Genomic DNA, 20,884 nt, shown 5'->3' with positions numbered 1-20,884 from the left:
CTACTACATGATTAAGTTTAATGTTGCAGTAAACGTTTACTTTTTTTTTTTTTTTTTTTTTAAGTCAAGAAAACAAGTCATTGTTTGATAAGATATAAAACTTGGTAGCGTTTCTGCCCCGCCGTCATATATATATTCATTTTATTCACTTTTAATGTAGCCTGCAGTCTAATTAATCTATTTGAATGTTAGCCAGTAGGTTACTAAAACATATAGGTTATATACGACCTTTAGTAGCCTAATCATTTTTGCGAGTGTTAGCTAGATATTAATAAAAGTTATGGCATTTATTTTGTATTATTATTTTTTCTATCATCACTTCTTTGAAAAAAGAGACACGCGCTGCTGATTTACTGTAGCTCTTGTTGGTAAAGCAAAGCGCTTAACTTTGCCCTTCTTATGTGAATGAATGATGCCACTTGTCCTGGCAAGTGAAATAGTTGCTTTACGTGATCGTTGAAAGTTTTAAGACACGCAGGCGTTTCCGTATCGACAGAAGTTTTCCACAACAGCAGCAAAAAAATAACCGCAATAAATGAAATCATTAAATGATTCGAATTCGTTGTCTTTAGTTTAAATGCTCTGTTAAATAAATAACATGCCTGCTCCATGTTTACTTAAATATTTTATCAGAAATAGTTCAGAAAAATTCGGTTTCTTTTCTTTTTGTAAACGAGGCATCATTTTCAGCACTGTAAACAATAAAAACTGACTGAACCTCATTTACGATTTTAGAAACAAAGCTTATTGCGCAGCTTTATAATCTTTCTTTCTTAATATAAGGCGCACATTTGTTTCTTCTGCAGATATACTGCTAGCTTTGATTAATTAGATAGATAGATAGATAGATAGATAAACAGATAGATAGATAGATAGATAGATAGATAGATAGATAGATAGATAGATAGATAGATAGATAGATAATTTCTACCTTTTTTTCCCTACAAAAACAAGAAGAAGAAGAAGAAATGCAGACTTTTAAATGAACACTAAATGAACTGTAATTCCATCAAATCTAACTCTAGAGTTTCAATGGTTCAGGGGAGAGAAAAAAAAAAAAAACAGAAAACCGGTTCATTGTTCTGTTGTACAGTGAGGGGGGAGTGAGAGAGTGAGAGAGAGAGGGTGATTGACGTGAAGTGTGTCGGCTGTTGCATACAGCAGTGCAGTAGTGACAGGATAGTTGGTTTATATAGCGGTGACTCAGAGCGCAGCGCGCACTCGCCGCATGAATGAGCGCGCGGAAGACACTGTAGACACTATCAGCGCAGCACAGCTGCAACAGGACGCCAGAGCTGTTCAAATGACATGTCGTTGTAGATCAGTAACATATGAAATAAGTTTTACACAACTTTTAACGAGGCGAATATCAGAACTTTTGTCGTGAACGTCACGCGGCTGAAGGCGCGAATCTGGACACTATGCATTGTCAAGCAGAGCTGAGACTCGCGAGCAGCGCGCAGCTGAAAGCAGCCAGAAGACGATACAAGACCTTCATGATCGACGAGATTCTCTCCAAGGAAACTTGTGATTACTTCGAGAAACTTTCTCTTTACTCGGTTTGCCCCTCTTTAATCGTCAGACCCAAACCTCTGCACTCATGCTCGGGTAAGTGACGCAAATTCACGTTTTCAAGAGATCTGAAATGCTGACTAATTTTGAATGGGCATTGATTTCTTTCACTTTTTCACTTTTATATTTTTAAGAATTTCTTTGCCCTCGTAGCTGAAAATGAAAACACTGCACTGTAAAAAGTTCAACCCATCAAAACTAAAGACTGACACATTGAACTTTTTCAGCCTCTGTTACTGCAATTAGGCCTACTAGTGAAGTAAATCGAGCGGAAAATATAGTCATAATATGAGAAGAATTTACACAAATTATTTTGACAAGTTAAATGGAAGTTTTAATGATGAAAGAATGTCTACAGTGTGCATGTAGCATGCAACACGAAAAAGAGCCACCGAAATTTCAAAACAAAATGACGTTATATGCATAAGGCTAAATAATGGCTTTTTTAATTCGTGCATCAAAAATATGCTACTTTTCCGAGTTCCCACGTATTTTTGATTCTCATAATGTGTTCATTTTAATACCCAGTAACTAAATGCACGTTTTTTGTTTTCAACAAACCAATAATAAGAGGAAAAATATTACTGCGTTTCTAAATTCTGTATACGCGAAGGAACTTTTAAGCGAAAGTCTATATTACTTCTATACAGCCTATACCGAACCCATTGTGTTTTTAAATTATGTAGGCTACGCGAAGGAACGGCCAAGAAACTGATGGTTATTATTAATATTTTTACGCCAAATTAAACAATACGTCCTCCTGAAAAAATAAATAAATAAATAAATAAAATAAAAAATAAACAGTCCCTGCATATTGTATATAGACTTTAAAGCAATCTTTACGCAATAGGTAAATGCGCTTTATCATGTTCAGAGTTCCTGTTTAAAGTTAACTGGACGCATTTAAGCTCAAAACATGTTTGTAGGTCGAGAGTTAAACTGTACAGTAAACACTGTTTGTGCGGTAAAGTTTAATTCGCACCCAACGTCAAAAAAAACATACAAGATAACGAAACTGCTGACAGTGGAATTACATTTAGTCTTATAATATAAAATGGTAGGCTATGACAGATTTGCTTCAGTAAAGATACGTGATGCGTAATTACGTTTACATTAGCTTTATCTGATTGGTGAGTGATATACTGATATTTATCTGCCCCCAAACACATACATATTTTATTTGCACCACATGCATAGAGCTCAAATTAGATTAAATTTAAAATAATAACAAATAACAGTTGAATAGATAATAATAGTTGACATCCCTTTGAAATATCACACCTCCCTGATGGTTTATCATGGCACAGCGAGACCTCATCATATTTCATCTTTAAACTTTTTTTGACCACCATTTGAGCGTTTTTGCGTCAGTGACCTCAAGGTACTGGTGTGTGCACATTCATTTAAACTGTCACATTTGTAACGAGTTGGGTATCTGTGGTAAAATAATGACATCTTCTCCTCTTACTTGCCCCAAGGAGCACAAACTCTTGGAAGCCACAAGACATTTATCTATTTACAGAACTGTTGCTACACTGTTGACTGTGCAACATAGGATGCAGTCAGGTATGACATCCTGAAGCAACAGGTGCGATGTCATTCCATCATAATGAGAAGCGTTGTGTGAAGTTCACAAGACATTTTTAAATGTTCCTGGCATGTCATTAATCTGGGTTGTACTGCATCAGCCGACATGGGACGTGTACAAAAACGTTTGACCCTCAAGATCATGATTGTATCGGTAGCGGCACCCGTGTAATTAGGTTTAAGGGATTGATTAAGTGCATCCAAAGGTTTAGCAAGGACTTATCTCTGTGGTTTCCAATGTGATTTTCCAAACAGGGCATCATCACAGATCAGATATTATTCTGGTTGTCATATAAAAACCAACTCACTGTTTCATATACTCATTGCATATAATTGTGCCCTATATTAACAGAAAATGTATCCATACCAGGCCACCTAATTATTTATGTTTTGTCTGTTGGTGTACGACCAGAAAAAATGTCCTTGTCTCGTAAAACTAAGTGTTACTTCTAATGCTTGTAAGACAAGCAAGTTTTTCAGGTCGGAATGACTGATCTCACAGCAAATCTTGTTTTGCTTTGATGTATAGCTTTATAGGTACATATTTATCTTGTTTCGCAAACCTTTAACACAAAACCATCAAAACATTTCCTTTATTTATTTTGCTCATTTCACAACCAGGCATCAATAGAGCATATTAAAATGATGACGATGGTTGAAAAGCCAGATATTTTCCCATCTATTTGTGTATGAAACTGACTGGAAATTGCGTGTAGCTACTTATTACGCAGACAAATTGGTTACACTTTATTTTTGTTACAGTGTACAATTAAGTACTAAGTAATATACATTTAGGGTTAGTTGAATGTAATTTTGCGTAATTTAATATAATGTGTAACAAGGACATGGTAAAATAAAGTGTTACCAACAAATTAAAGTAATTTAGCAGCAAGTGTTGCAGTGCAAAATTCCAAACTAGGCCAGAAAAGCCCCAAGTATCCCTCTCCGGACTCGATGCGTGTTGACAGAAAGCATCTTTGCTCCCTCATACCTGCTGTGCAGTTTGTGAAATCGGAGACACTTCCTCTGAATGGAACCACGATAAAAATAGCTTTAGCAGTTCACTCGATTTCTTCATACACAACCAATCAAACACACACGTACATGTCTATGCACAACAAAACATGCACACAGATGTATACATACATATGTATGAAGTCATAAACAAGCACATGCTTCCTTCTGTTTGTACGCCCAGCTGTGAGGTACGAGGAGTTTTGGCAGGCCGGGCCGGGGGGATAGAATATCCAGCCCAAATATCAGAACGCTGCACACACTGTCTCTTTTCAAGTCTGAGGGGTGTGAGATATTCTATATGCCAGCACATCAATGGATGGTAATGCTTAATATAGAATGTAGCTGGTATTAAGACTGGCACTCACTGAAAGGCCACTGGACCTGGACTCTCTCACATAGACTCTGTCGTCAAGTCTGAACTCATACTGTAAACGCTGTCGCCACTAGGAGCCGCTGTAAGACACGTCAAAATACAATAGGAGAGTCTGCAGTCAATTAGTTAAAAATGACATGCAAAACAAGTAATTATACATATTCAGATCTAAAAGACATTTAGGAGGAATATAAATAGTGAGTTCCATTTTTTCCCTGTCAGTCTGTTTCCAAACTCAAACATGACTGAATTCAGCCCTGACTTCTCCTCTCAAGTGCCGTGATACGACTTCAATCAGTCTAAACATAATATGAAACCAAATATAAAGATACATTTCTAGCTATGACCCCTAAAATGGGTCATAGGCTCCCTTTAATATTACCTGAGTAGTGAAATTAAAGGAATAGCTGACCAAAAAAAAATAAAATTCTGTCATCATTTACTCACTCTCAAGTTGTTCCAAACCTGTATGAGTTTATTTGTTCTGTTGAGCAGAAAAGAAGATATTTTAAAGAATGTTTGTAATCAAACAGTTGACAGTACACTCTAAAAAAATGCTGGGTTAAAAACAAACCAAGTTGGGTTGAAAATGGACAAACAATTGCAAAGCAATTGGGTTGTTTTAACCCAACAGTTGGGTTAAATGTTTGCCCAACCTGCCCAACTATTGTTTAAAAATTACTGTATTGCTTGCTTAAAATGAACCCAGAGTATGTTGGAAATCAACATTTATTAATAAGTTCAATGAATAATAATTAAACAATATTATTAATAAGCTAATTATCGAATGATAACGGTCATGATAAGATCATATTTTGTCGATCCTGGAACAACATTCCTGTCTTAGGATTTTGTCCTATCCCTTATCCCTAAACCTAACCCTACCCATAACTGATCCCTAAAATCAGAGATAAATAACAGGCGAATAACACTGATGTAGAAGCACCTAACCCTGGTTGAAAGCCTAAACTTGACATGAACTGTAAAAGTGTCTCTCAAATCTGATTGGTTGATTGAAATGTTGTTACAGGATCAACAAGGATGATGATCCAAGAACATGTTGCACTTGGTGAAATCACGTTCACCGCACCATGTGCATATACAGGTCCTAGTCCTACCCACTTAAAAATTTGACCTGAGAGTGTAATAACAGGTTTTAATATTTCGTTTGGAGACATGTCTCTAACTATAACGCAGGAAAGGCTTTTAGAAGCATTTTTTGAAGGGAGGAGAAACAGATAAAAATCGGCGATAGTGTAATCTCCTATGACAGCATGCTGAAAAACAGCCTAATAGGAGGATGAGTTTCCCTTAGAGGAGTAAACGATTGCGAGACCGATCACAACCGTCCACAACTTGTCTTCACATTTATTAACTGCAGACAATAAAAGCGGATGTCTTTCAGATGAGAACCAGTTATGTTCACACTCACACACACACACACACACACACGCACGCACACACACACGCGCGCACACACACACACACACATAAACAAAACGCACAATTATGGATGTATTTTGTCACAATTGTCAGACCTCACCCATGATGCAACCTGAAGGGTGTGGCTATACACATGTATAGAAATGCATTAACTGGGTATTATGGATATCTATTGTGAGATCTTAGCTGTATTCGCCTTTGGGCAATTATGGGTGCCAAATAATTCTCAAGGTTTTGTTTCATGTCTAAACATTTACAAGTATGATAGACAGAAGTATACACTGCGTAATGTTTTCCCAATCTTAACACTTTTTAGTCAGATAGGATGTTGTTAGATGCCTGGAAGAGTCAAACAGAGTCAAACATCAGCTGCATTAACAAACATTATCATGCAAGAGCAAATTCAGCTTGCAGCAAGGCAAATACACTCTATCCAATCACTTGCAGAGTCTATCTTGTGTGTTTTTTTCTGTTCTTCCAACTTGCTGGATAGATTTAATAGACATTAAGAGAGAAAAATTCAAACAAGTGATGAAGCAGTAAATCTGTCACCACATGGCCCATCCAAAAAAACACAATGTACCGTGTTATTAAGAGTTCAAATGTGCATCAGGTGCCAAATGAAATCATTTCTCTGGAATCCAATCAGTCAAGGAAAATAAGACAGGACTGAAAGAGCGCAATCAAGAGCTTAACATTGCTACTGTTTTTTTGGGGAAAGCGTGAGGTTCACAGCTTGATTGCGAGTATTGAAAACTTGACACTTCTCTCCCAACACATGAATGACAAGTCAAAATGTTGAACTCTGTTGAAAGCGAAAAGATTTCCTGAAACCCGGCATGTCATAACAAGGAAATGCAACACCAAAACTGCCTTGGATATTTTTAGGTCAAATGAAAAGTTACTGCTTTTTTTAGAACACAGTTTTCACACTACTTTTCTCAAAACATGAGCAGGACTTAATCCAGAAGTGTGGCATCATAATAATAGGGCCTCAGGAAAATGATCTCATTGACTCGTTTAAGTAAGATGGCTAATTAGCTGGGATCTAGGATACAGTTAAGCAGCTTATTAATTGTCTTATTACTAGTGTAAATGTGAATCGCAGGCCCGAGGTGTAACAGGTTGATGATGAATTTGCTACAAATGAGAGAAATAGCATGTCTGTGTGTCTGCTGTATATATATAATATGATAATTATACAGAACAAATATTTACAGGCTTCTTAGACCTGTGTACTGATGGCACACAGTGTCAGGGGACTATATAGATTAAAACTGACTGATAGACGTTACGATGAGACTACTGGGATAGATTTTGAAGAAAGAATAGAGAGGGAAAGACGGAAAGACAGAGATAGAGGAGCCAGAAGGGATGTCATGCCTAGACGTGTTGCATTGATAGCAATGAGATCATCCTGATTTGTGTGCAAGAGTGAGTGCATGCATGTTTGTGCATTTGTGTGTGTGTGGAAAAATTCCCTGTCCTTCCACTTTGTTGCTCATAAAAATATGTTGTGTACAAGGGTCCCGACCGTATATGCTTGGTCTGCCTCAGTGAAGTTAAACTTGCCTATCTAGAGTGATCTGATCTGAATAAAAGCTCTACAGGTGTACAGTCATAGTCAGATATTGTTATAGTCAGATATTTAGTGATTCGTTCTCCAGCACTATAGAGTGCTGCAGGGATGGCGTATTTTTGTAGGCCAAAACCTGGAGACGAGTTAACGTTTTAGCACTTCTGGTTCCATTGTCCCAAAGTCGTTTTGGTTAAAAGCCTAAAATAAGGTCTGTTAACATAAGCTCACGACATAAAACACACTAGTAATACTCAACTCGTGATTTTTTAAAGCTTTTACTTCTCTCAAAAAAGGTGGTTGCTAACAAGTGTCTAAATGGGACTACAGAGGCTGTTGGGGACATTAAACATCATCACACCGAACAGGTAAACTTATCTACTCACTAGTTGCTTGCACAGAGTTGTCGGAAGCTTAGGCCTAGTCCTCATGTCCAAGGGTATTTCCTCCTTCATTTAAAAAAAAAAAAAAAAAAAGTCGCGTTCACATGAAAACGCAAAAACATGCTAAGAAGTGCTGTCAAGAGCATGCCAAACCAACAGGTGGCAATGTAACCCTAAACGTAAGCCATTTTAGCCAATCAGAAGCCTGGAAAAATGGTTATTATTGGTTCCGGTTCCGACATCACAAGCCAACATCTCCGGTTTCACCGGCTACACAACAACACTGTAAACGGAGTTTCTAAAAATCTTCATCCTGGCAGGAGTTTTTTTTTAAAAAAAAAGTTCGGTTTCAGTGATCTGATACTGCGCATAGAAAAAACTGCGGTTTTGAAAATACCGTGTTCGTGTGGACAGGGCCTTAGTAGTGGTGACATTGAAGTTGAGTGACCGTGGTGTACTTTGTTTATAGCCTAAGGATGGTTTTTATTTCTGGTGATTATATTAAGGATTCAAAATTCATAAAAATGTGTAAGTATCATAAAATTCTGTTGATCACAGCATTTATTTTGTTGCGGTAATTCAAAAGGCTATGGAAAAATCCTATTCGTTTTTTTTGTTGCGGTAACCAGGGTGATGCTTACTTGTGCAACAAAAGAAAGAATTTAAGTATATAGCCTGTTAACTGTTGGTGTCCCAGTAGCAGGACACCTGGCGTGCTTTTTTATTGCCTTTTTCCCTATTACGTATTTCAGTAATCATCATAAATTAGGTCTCATTTGAAAGCTTAAACTCTCAAAATTCATCGTTTTGAAATTGGCCATTGCTTTACAATGGAAACAGTACTTTAAATCCTTTTAGCGGCCTACATTTTTGTGATACCAACTTCAAATTTGGAACACTACTTGGTTAGACATACGGCTTTGATTAGCAATTTTAGAGTTTAAATTATTTTGTCAAATATATTTTGAGTTGCACTTTATTTTACAGTACACATACTTACAGTGTTAAAATACTGAGTAATACTGAGTAATATAAGGTAACTACAGGAGTTAAGGTTAGGTTTAGGTGTAGGTTCAGGGTTAGTACCTAGTTATTACCCAGTTATTATAATTTCTGTAATAAGTAAATAGTATGGGGAACAGGACTGTAAAATAAAGTGCTACCATATTTTGTATAAAATAAAATGTTTAGTTCAGTACATTTGCTTTACAGTAAACTTACACTTCTATAACTTTTTTACACTTTCATTTTCACTTGAAGCTGCTTTCACTTCTGCAATAACCTGCTGAGTGTCTTCTTTAAAAAGAGACCAACCTTACGTCTGTATTCCAAAGCATTCATGAATTACACTCATTAATGTTCAGATCTATGCTCAAAAAGGAGGGTGACAGTAAACAGGTTGAGTATTTAAGAGAGTAAACCACAACAAATACAAAACCTTAATGCTTTCAAATGTCATCAACTTCCGAAGCTTCCTTCAGGTCATATTCAATAAGGAAATGATTTTTGATAAAATATTTGGCTTTACCACAGTCATTTTTTTATCTAAGCAATCAAGCGATCAGATAAGACATCCCAGGCATTTACCGGGATTAAATAAGATTGCAACCAATTTGCCTGTGAAATGGACATGACATCATGTATTCATTTCACAAAACGCTCTTCCACTCTCACTTTACTTAATAAATCAGATGATCAGGTTTTTTTAGCTTGACGACAAGCTTTTTTCTCTCTTGGAGGTATTATACTCTCTCTCTGCTCAGACGGGTCCCGTGTTGCATTTTATGGACTCTGGCGTCTCACTGATGTCTGAATAAAAAAAGAGCAGGAGACAAAGAGAGAGAGTTGGAAATATTAAACTGTAAGGGAGGGCGTACAGATGCCCCAGTTAAAAATTATTACCCAGAGTGCATTGTGTCGGTGACAGCGTGTATCATAGGAGAGTCATTATCCTCGTAGTTCAGTGTAAAACACCAGTTACATCACCACAGCAGACCTCCAGTTCAGGCACCTTACATCACACAGGGCAAAACTCTTAACACTTACCTACACCATTAGTGACGGTGGGTCGAGACCATTATAAGGTTGAGTTCACTCGGACATGACGCTGTTAAAACTCAGGGTTTCAGCTGGCTCACTTTAGCAGCTTGTAAACTAGATTTTACAGTCATGTATGCTGTTTAATACATCTGATAGGAGCAGAACTGTTCCACAAAATGAACAATAACTCATTATTGATTCATTAGTAACACTTTACAATATGAACAAGGTTTCATATGTTAACATTAGTTAACTACATTAGTTTACATCAATTAAAATATTTCTAAAAATGTATTAATCTTAGTTAAAGTTTTTAGTAATACATTATTTAAATCAAAAATTGCATCTGTTAATATTATTTAATGGACTAACATGAACTAACAATGAACAGTTGTATTTCTAATTTTTGGTAGACACTGATGACAATGATGTCAAAAACATTTTGTCGTTGCACTTTGCACTTTTTGTGTGTTTTTAAAGGCCTCTGAATAAAGACTGTTTGAAGATCTGACGATTATGTGCAAGCTTTCCTGTTTCCGCCAAAGAATTAAAACATAAAATTTCACAATTCTGACTTTTTTCTTGCAATTGCAAGTTTATATCTCACAATCCACACTTTATGACTCATAATTGTGATTATATCTCACAATTCTGAGAAACAAAAGTCTGAATTGTGAGAAAAAAGTTAGAATTGCGAGTTTTTTTTGCAACTCAGACTTTTTTCTCAAAGTTGTGATATAAACTCGCAATTATGAGGGAAAAAAACAACAACTCAGAATTGTGAAATAAAAAGTTGCAATTACCTCTTAAAATTTTAAGTTTATATCTGACAATTCCAAGTTTATATCTAATAATTCTGAGAAAAAAAAGTCAGAATTCCGAGTTATAAACCCAGAATTGTGGGAAATAAAGTCAGAATTCCAAGTTATAAACCCGGAATTGTGAGAAATAAAGTCAGAATTCCGAGTTATAAACCCGGAATTGTGAGAAACAAAATCAGAATTCCGAGTTATAAACCCGGAATTGTGAGAAATAAAGTCAGAATTCAGAGTTATAAACCCGGAATTGTGAGAAATAAAGTCAGAATTCCGAGTTATAAACCCTGAATTCTGAGAAATAAAGTCATAATTCCGAGTTATAAACCCGGAATTGTGAGAAATAAACTCAGAATTCCGAGTTATAAACTTGGAATTGTGAGAAACAAAATCAGAATTCCGAGATATATACCCGGAATTGTGAGAAATAGTCATAATTCCGAGTTATAAACCTGGAATTGTGAGAAATAAAATTAGAATTCCGAGTTATAAACCCGGAATTGTGAGAAATAAAGTCAGAATTCCGAGTTATAAACCCGGAATTGTGAGAAATAAAGTTAGAATTCCGGGTTATAAACCCGGAATTGTGAGAAATAAAGTCAGAATTCCGAGTTATAAACCCGTAATTGTGAGAAACAAAATCAGAATTCCGAGTTATAAACCCGGAATTGTGAGAAACAAAATCAGAATTCCGAGTTATAAACCCGGAATTGTGAGAAATAAAGTTAGCATTCCGAGTTATAAACCCGGAATTGTGAGAAATAAAGTCAGAATTCCGAGTTATAAACCCGTAATTGTGAGAAACAAAATCAGAATTCCGAGTTATAAACTTGGAATTGTGAGAAATAAAGTCCGAACCGCAAGAAGCTTTTTTATCTTTTTTTATTCTGTGGTGGAAAAACGCTTCCATACTTTCAAGGTTTTTTTATTATGATTTGACTTTTGGGCCCGCGCACCAGAGGAATGTGAAAACCAATGGTGCGAGGACCCTATGGAATTTCTCTCTTTATTATAAAGTGTTGCCGCTTCACTAATGATTCCCGTCAACAAAGTTGTATTTGTGTGCTATCAGTACTAACAAGACCATTATGTGCTCTCCCAGGCTCTACCCCTCTGAGAACGTACCCTCTTCTGTCCGTGATCACACACCAGCCGCCCAGCAGCCTTCCACAGTCTCCGCACCTGCCCCTTCTCTCACCCCAGCACCCGCTGACCTCAGAGCCCACTCCCAGCGAGACGCCCGTCAGCATCAGCAGCGAATCAGAGACGGAGCACTCCACCCCGCGGCTGAAGAAACCCCGCCGCAGCCGGACCATCTTCACAGAGCTGCAGCTCTTGGGCCTGGAGAAGAAATTCCAGAAACAGAAATATCTCTCCACTCCAGACAGGTCAGTGGTTGTTAAGGAACCATGGCATCGCTGTGATAACTCAGTAGAGAGGGTTTTTACACTTGATTTTACAGTTTGTTAGGGCACTTCTCCAGTATTTGTGCCTCATAGAAGGTCTGTCAAAGTTATACTGAAAAAGTGAAAATGTTATTCACAAACAAAATTTGCAATAAAAAAAATATTCTGATATATATATATATATGAAATTTTATTTACATTTTTATTTCTGGGAATTGATTGGAACATACCAAATTGAAAGATTACAAATTAAAAACATTTTTGAATTGAATCTTGCACAATGAAACCTGTAACATTAAAAAGGTACATAGGAATTTGATTTCATGTTGACTTTAAGAAAGCAGAGTAATTATGATAAATGAAAATAATTCTAAGTGCATATAAAGCCTGAAATAAACACATTAACTTGAAGGAAATCACTGTTAGCCAAACTATTACATTGCTCAGTGTTATAGTTCAGACGACAGTAACATTTTAACCATGCTTTGAATTGCAAAAGAAGCCTTTAAAAGAAACACTACCCCATTCAAGACAACAGGGACGCATGCCAAGAACAGCAAACAAAAATGTATTACATTGATTTCATGCCAATCATTTAAAGCACACGCAGGTGTATTTAAAAAACTTTGGGGCTTTGTACAATGAGATGAGGTAATCTACGTGTCGTGGGTCTTCTCGCATGGGACAGTTTTTTAGGCCATAACACATTTTCCATTTCATTTTGGCTCTGTGTTTAGATTTGGCCGGAGTGGATGTGTTTCCATTACGGCCCAAAGGGTGTATTTGGGTAAAAATCCCACAAAATCAGTTCTGTCCCACCTACAAGGACTCTGAGCGTGTCTGCCACACACACACACACACACACACACACACACAAATTCTCAGAATATTTGGTCAGACACAGCCTAAGGATGGATTGTGTCCTTCAGCGACATATGAGCTGTCAGACATAATTGTCTGAAAACTGTCAGCACCACCAGACGTGCAAAGCTAGGACAGCCGCCACAAGACTTTCTTACATACTCACTCCACTTTTATTCATTTTTGTTTTATAGATAGCTCTTTTCTTTCATAAAACAAGAAATATGTTTTAAAGAAAAAAAATATTGCCATGCGTCATGCTGTGGTCTCATATCTACGGAGCCCTGGACATGACATACACGAAAAAAATAGTAGGCTAAATCGTGCGCACGATTTATTAATTCGTTCCCTCGATTTACTAAAACGTGCGCATTATTTATAAATCGAGGGAACGAAATAGTAAATCGTGCACACAATTTAATTTTTTTTCTTGCATGTCATGTGCGGGGCTCCGTACATATCGACTGACTCAAAGTATTGTTTACGTGAGCATCCATGCAAAAAATTAGTTAAAAATATGAAATATTAATGTACGAAAAAGTATGAAAGTATATACACACACACACACACACACACACACACACACACACACACATGCGTTTACTTAGCTATCTAAATGGGGACATTCAAAAGACATAATATTATACTATACAAAATCTATATTCTATCCCTTAAACCTACCAATCACAGATAACTTTCTGCATTTTTAAAAAGCCTTTAATTACTTTATTTTTATACCAGTTTTACAAATGAGGACGACCCTAAAGGGAGGTTTTTGGAGATTTTGTCAGGGTTTGGTCACTTCTGGGTACAAATTTGTCCCCAAAATATAGTTAAGTAGGTACACACACACACACACACACACACACACACACACAGTGTCCAAAATTGATGTTCAAAGGGAATATTTGTTTTTAATGACCCTACAAGTTTGATTAAACCATCAAAATATGAAAAATATTTAAAATAACCATTTTAAATATGAGGGAAGGACAAAATAGGTATTTATCTGACAAAATTATGTTTTTCTGTCCTCACAATAAAATTGCCAACCAAGGATTTTCCATACCTCAAGTAAAATTGCAATATATTAAAACAATATTTTAAAAAAAAACACAAGCCCTAATATTGTTTTATTCCAATATCAACCAAATCAGACTGATAAATAATAATAATAATATGTAATAAAAATAAAACTATGCATGATTGATCCTGATATAGTGACCAATATATTATTCATTCCTAATTTATAATAATGTAATTTTCTCAGTAATCACTAACCCAAATATGCAGTTTCCATGAAAAGCTGGCATGAAAGAGGCCTGTTTTGTTGGGTCCTGTCGGGTCAGTTGGGAAGCTGTTTCTGTGGAGATTTTGGCTCAAGGCCGCTTAGTTCATAGCTAGGTCATGATTAGCCTGTGCTCTATCACTCTGTCACACACATTGCCTCAGGAACGAACAAATTCATTCATGGCTGAATGAAAAACAAGTGAGGGAAATTCCTCATCTTCTGGCAAGTTTGAGGAATGGGCCTCAAAACGCCTCAGGTTTGTGTTTTATCAATCTCAAAGACGACCTCAAGGTGTTGTGCTGTTTTTGGCTTGTCCGCCTAGGCCACACAATCAGAACATGAAAGCAATGAACATGTCACAGTATGGAGCGTAATGATTTATATCATGAAGTTTTAATGGTTTTTTTATGAGGCAGAGATGATTATAATCATCTTCATCATCATTATGAATAAATGTCAGAACCCAAACTGAGCTTAAATTAGGCTCATAGTTGCAAGGAACGTGCCGGCATTGGAATGCAGAGTGCGTGTGTGTATGTGTGTGTGTGTGTGTGGTTTATCTCTGAAGAATAATAAGCACAAACACAGAGGTGCTTTTCTTACTGCCAATTACAGCACAGATATAAGCCACAAATGACAGAGCTAGACTGAAAAAAAAAAAAATTCCCCACCACTTGTAGTCGTACATTTTACTTAAACGTAACTCAGTGTGATATGACATATGTGACACTTAGCAAATAAATATATACATTTTTCATGTTTTACTCTGTCAGTTTGCAAGACAGTTAAAGTTTTTTTTTTTTTTTTTTTTGGTTGAAAATGGAAAAACCCAGTGGTTGGGTTAAATGTTTGCCCAACCTGCTGGGCAGTTTTATTTTTACTCAACTATTGTTTAAAAATTACAATATGGCTGGCTTAAAATGAACCCAAAATAGGTTGGGTATTAAAAATCAGACACATAATTACTAGAGGCAACAATAATAATCAAAAGGTATGAATATTAATAAGCAATTTAATAAATGTTTATTGTTTAATTATTATTCATTAAACTTATTAATAAATGTTCAATTATTAAACACATTAATCAATGTTAATTTCCAGCATACTTTGGGTTCATATTTTAAGCAAACAATACAGTCATTTTTAAACAATAGTTGAGGTAAATAAAAATACCCAGCACGTTGGGCAAACATTTAACCCAACTGCTGGGTTAAAACAACCCAATTGCTGGGTTTGTCCATTTTCAACCCAACTTGGGTTGTTTTTAACCCAGGATTTTTTAGAGTATACAATGGAAAAACTCCTGTCTCATGCGCAACTTAGACAGATGAACAAAAAGGAAATATAAGTAACAAAAAGATAAAAAGAAAGAGAAGAGGAAAGACCAAAGTCAAGGGCTTTTGAGAGCGAGTGTTAATCTGCTCATTTCCAGAAATTCTCTGCACCTCATATGACTCTCTGAGAGGCTCAACAGAGGAGGTGCGTAATCCTGCTTGGCTGGTGCGAGCGACTTTGATTGTAGATGTAGCAGAAATCTGTGCACTTGTTTGATATCTGGCTCTCTCGTTCCCTCAAATCCCATCTCACATGTCCCCTCCTTGCCTATCACGTTACAGCAGACCAATCGTTGCATTAGTCATGCGTTGCCTGCCCAAGTGCCCCGAAAAGATCCTCTATTGCCTTCGGGCAAGTCAGGAGCTCCATGACTGGATTACCTTATCCTGTATAGATAAAGCGTGATGGCATTCCACGGGAGGTCTGCAATTACATTCGGCCTGGGAAGACTGCTCAGTTCAGAGCTTGGCAGAACTTTCTGATATGTCATGCCAGCTTTGGGAATTTTGCAGTGATTAGATATACATCTGCACTCTAGATGGCCACCCACTGGCTTTTATGTGTAAGACAACAGGTGACATCGGGATTTCGGTCAATTACTTTCAGTTCTGAAGTTTCCCGCCTTCTTTGCAGTCATTCTTGTTACTTGCTTGTGGGTTTCAGGGGTCACAACGCCACTCGTAGGCTCTGCTCCTAAACCTAGTTACCTACACATGGTTTTTCATGTTGTATGGGGACTTTCCATAGACATAATGATTTTTATACTGTACAAACTGTAAATTCTATCCCCTAACCCTACCCATCACAGAAAACGTCCTGCATTTTACATTTTCAAAAAACATCAAACCTTGATCTAGAAGCTGTTTTCCTCCAAGGATTTCAGAAATTGCCATCTTTGTGGGGACATTTTGTCCACACACACACACACACACACACACACACACACACACACACACACACACACGTTTTTGTGAATTGTGGGGACATTCCATAGGCGTAATGGTATTCTATCGCCCTACACTACCCCTACCCCTAAACCTACCCATCACAGGAAACTGTGCACATTTTTACTTTCTCAAAAAACTCATTCTGTGTGATTTATAAGCCTTTTGAAAAATGGGGACATGGGGTAATGTCCTCATTAGTCACCCTCTCCTTGTAATACCTATGTCATACCCATGTCATTATACCAATTTGTGTCCTGATATGTCACAAAAACACGCACACACATAAACATTTTCCGTCACATTCAGCATTTTCAGAGCTTATTTTATTTTATTAAATCAAATTGCTTATTAGCCACACATTCAATTATATTAAAAGCCAAAAACCAAGCAATTTACTATTTTTTACACACATATTTGAAGTATTTGGAGCATTTTTGCACTGAGACCTAGTTAATTTCTGACTTGTTGGCATGGTAAACTTGAATTACAATTAAACTTAATACAGGCAATGCAATAAGAATAATGCAATTCTCATATATAATAATAATAATAATAATAATAATAAATTATATATATCCAATTATGGGTAAAATAGTCAGCTTTAAACTATTATTTATTTATTTATTTATTTTAATTATTAATTATTATACCACCTTATAATTTGGCATAAATATTTGGCTTAGGATGTAGCATAATTTGGTTTCATACTTTTGGAAAACATTTTGGACTTACTTTTGGAACAGAATAATGACCTTTCATTTGTTTTTGATTTATGCACTTTCATTTAACTTGCGCTTTGTGTATGTGTGTGCAGATTGGACCTGGCTCAGTCTTTGGGACTTACACAGCTCCAGGTGAAGACATGGTACCAGAACAGACGCATGAAATGGAAGAAAATGGTGAGTTGAACGAGCTTGCTCAAGGCTATCATCACAAGTTCATAGGATTTTGTAGCTCACAAACTTAGATCGTTAAGATACTGTCATCTTGTATCAATAAAAACATCTGTGTTGAAAATCCACCAAAGCTTTCTGTGTGGAAATGGAAACTCTGAGACATATCATTAAAAATCCATTAGACAGTTTTGAGCTGCCCTCCTCAGCACTCGATACAGTCAGTGTGTGTAACAGCTACGACCCCGGGCTGCTCAGTGAGTGTGTGTGGGACAAATGAGTGATGATTTAAAGGACAGTACAGGTCTACGTCAGCGCGATCAACCTCTCAAGCAGGAACAAAAGATCCACGGCGCGTTCACCTCTGAGAAAAACGAGCATGAACGACCAGCCCATATGGCTATATATCTTCGCTTAATCACTGTAATAACCATCCTCACCTTTGACTAGGCCCACATTTTTCATATGTGTGTGTGTCTGTGTTTCTCTAGGTGCTAAAAGGAGGACACGAGGCTCCTACCAAGCCTAAAGGCCGACCTAAGAAGAACTCCATCCCAACCACAGAGGAGATCGAGGCAGAGGAACGGCTGGCGGCCAGACTGGCGGAGGAGGAGAGGCTACGAGCAGAAGTGGAAGAGAAGGTCTTCCAATCTCAACCTCAAGATCTCAGTACATCCGCTACATCTACTGAGTCCGTCTGTCCAGAAACCCCGGAACGAGAACAGGCCCCTCCATCTCCGTCAGAAGCAATGACGACCAGCTAAACGCAGCCATGCTGATGCACAACCAAGGACAGCTACTGAAAGACTTTTGAGAGACAGTTGAATGGCTTCCCAAGCCTGATTTTCAGTGGCCCCAAAAAGTATAGGGGTACATTAGACACACAAAAATGTGAGTGTCATTGCAAAATAACAAAACATCAAACCAAGTGGCTAGTATAACCAAAAAAGATACAATTTTAAAGAGAAACATTTCAGAAAAATATTCTTTTGTAGGTGTTAAATGATGAAACAATTGGACGACATGTTCACAGTTCACCTGTGGTTACTCTGATAGGTTTGGAAGCTTGTTTCCGCCACTAAATAAAAAATAAAAAAATAAATAAAAAAGGTAATTGTGACTTTTTATCTCACAATTCTGACTTTATTTCTCAGAATTGCTAGATTTAAACTCAAGAGACTGCACGATTTATTAAGTAAGAATCGCGTGATATAGTCACAATTGCGAGTTTTTATCACACAATTCTCACTTTATATCTCACAATAAGTCTCACAACTTTTTTTTTTTCTCAGAATTGTGATATAAAGTCAGAATTCCGTGATTTAAAGTCAAAATTGCGTGACGTAATGTCGGAATTTTGACTTTAAATCACACAATTCTGATTTTATATCTCGCAATTCTGACTTTATATCACGCAATTGTGAGTTTATATTTCGCAATTCTGAGAAAAAAAGTCAGAATTGTGATATACAAACAATTGCGAGAAAAAAACTTTACCTATTCTATTTTTTATTTCATGGTGGAAACAAGCTTCCATAGATAGGATAACCAACTTTATACATCCACTAAAAATCACCTTGAGGCCATTTGTTTGCAGATTTTGTTGTCTAATGCAATGACATGCAGGCATTTTACAGTACGCCTAAGTGTCCAAATACTTTCCACTACATATGGTGATGCAGTGATTAAGATTGTAACATTGCTTTAAATGTTTCTGTCATACAGCTGCCTTTCTGAAATGTATTTTACAAAACATTTTATATTATGCTGCCAAAATGAATTGCACAGACTCACCAGTACAGCGCCTTCTATATGAACAAACAGTAAGTGTTTTTTTCTTCTTCTCTGGGTACGTTCCTCTCTTTCCCTGTAAATATTACCTGTTTAATTGCGCCTGTAGTTTACGGTGCACCTGTGTACTGTAGCTTGGGATTCTGTGCCAAAACACATATATCTGAGAAGCTAAAGTGCCCTTTGAGGTATTTTTTCCTTCTTTTACACATCCATGAAGCTGCTGCCATTAAAAGTTAATAGGACGGGTTAGTATGAATACCAGTGTAAACATGTTCTGGATTTCACATGAGAAAATGTGGCTCTTTTTAAAGCAGGATTGTCCAGTTTGGGTAAAGATTAGCTTTATCCATTCAACATCTCAATGGATAAAGAATCTGTCAGCTTATACAGAAAAAGAACATAAATTTTGAGAAAACATTAAAGGTAATATTGATTTAGGTAAAGCTTCCAAAGTGCCCACTCTCTGCCAAACGACAATGTGTTTTTCTTTTGCTATTTGCAGAGAAAAGGAGTTTCTTTTGTTCGTTTTATGCGTGACATGCTTCGACTTCATTGTATTTCAACCGAATCCTTTCTTCAAATCACTTTTTTTGTGTGTGTATAACCTTTGCACGGCCATTTAGTACTATACTTTGAGGCTGAAACACATGATATATGAACTCCCAGATGGAGCATGCTAGCTATTGTATGTTTCTTCCCATTTCATTCTCTTTGAATGAAAAAAAAAAAAAAAAATGTTGAACCCTTTTCCCCCTCTGTGGTGTGGCGCAGTATGACACCACTAAGTGCAGGCTGGTTTTATTACTGTAAGAAAAACCACTTAATCTGTCAGGGACGCAAAGCAATTAATAAATCAAACTCGCACTGGTAAAAGAAAAAAAAAATGGCCAAAAAAAAAAAAATCTTCTAGACATGTCGAAGCCCGCGGGAGCTCGGCACATGCCTACAGCTGACTGACGGCCCACAAATACATCATCACAGCCTCTTCTATTCTGCATGTCATAAGCTCCGTTTCAAACCGTTGATGCCTTTTGCAAAGATTTTATTTGTATAGTTGTTTTTCTGTGTTTGGCTAACAACAAATATTGAAAATATATTCCTTCTTTGATATAAAAACACTATTTTTCTGGTGTACATACTGAATTTTATTGGGTGAGTATTCTTTTGTTTTGGAGGAGAAGACTATATAGATAGATATTTGAGGAGAATGCTTTTTCACCCAAACGTTATGTCATTTTTATTGTATGTGTGTGTGTTTGCATATTTAATAACATTTAATAAAGATGCCATGAATTTTGGAGATCTGATATGATGATTTCTGTTCTTTGATTTACTAGATAGACATACTGTAGAATACTGCAGAAACTGCAAGTAAATTTCACAAATACTTTAAAAAAATGGCAAGTAACATTGAATTAAACCTGAAATTTTGAAGTAGAAACACTGAAAGGTCCTGTCCCAAATGGCACACTTAGGGCCAGATTTACTAACAGCTTGCACCAGCGCAAACCCTCTTTTGGCATTAAAAAACTACTGTCAGGGTTTACTAAA

General features: G+C 36.7%; 1 protein-coding gene across 1 annotated transcript; it reads left to right on the top strand.

Moving 5' to 3' along the window:
- The first annotated feature begins 772 nt into the window (after positions 1–772).
- barx2 (BARX homeobox 2) lies at positions 773–20,640 on the top strand. Its single transcript, XM_051870463.1, has 4 exons — positions 773–1,608; positions 11,909–12,194; positions 17,461–17,545; positions 18,031–20,640. Exons 1-4 carry the CDS (start codon positions 1,422–1,424, stop codon positions 18,301–18,303), a joined length of 831 nt encoding a protein of 276 aa, XP_051726423.1. The 5' UTR covers positions 773–1,421; the 3' UTR covers positions 18,304–20,640.
- Positions 20,641–20,884: the final 244 nt, after the last annotated feature.

The sequence above is a fragment of the Ctenopharyngodon idella genome, chromosome 18 (genome assembly GCF_019924925.1).
Source record: "Ctenopharyngodon idella isolate HZGC_01 chromosome 18, HZGC01, whole genome shotgun sequence".
Classification (NCBI taxonomy): Eukaryota; Metazoa; Chordata; class Actinopteri; order Cypriniformes; family Xenocyprididae; genus Ctenopharyngodon; species Ctenopharyngodon idella.
Note: the sequence above shows the minus strand (reverse complement) of the source record. Positions and strands in the feature narration are given on the sequence as shown.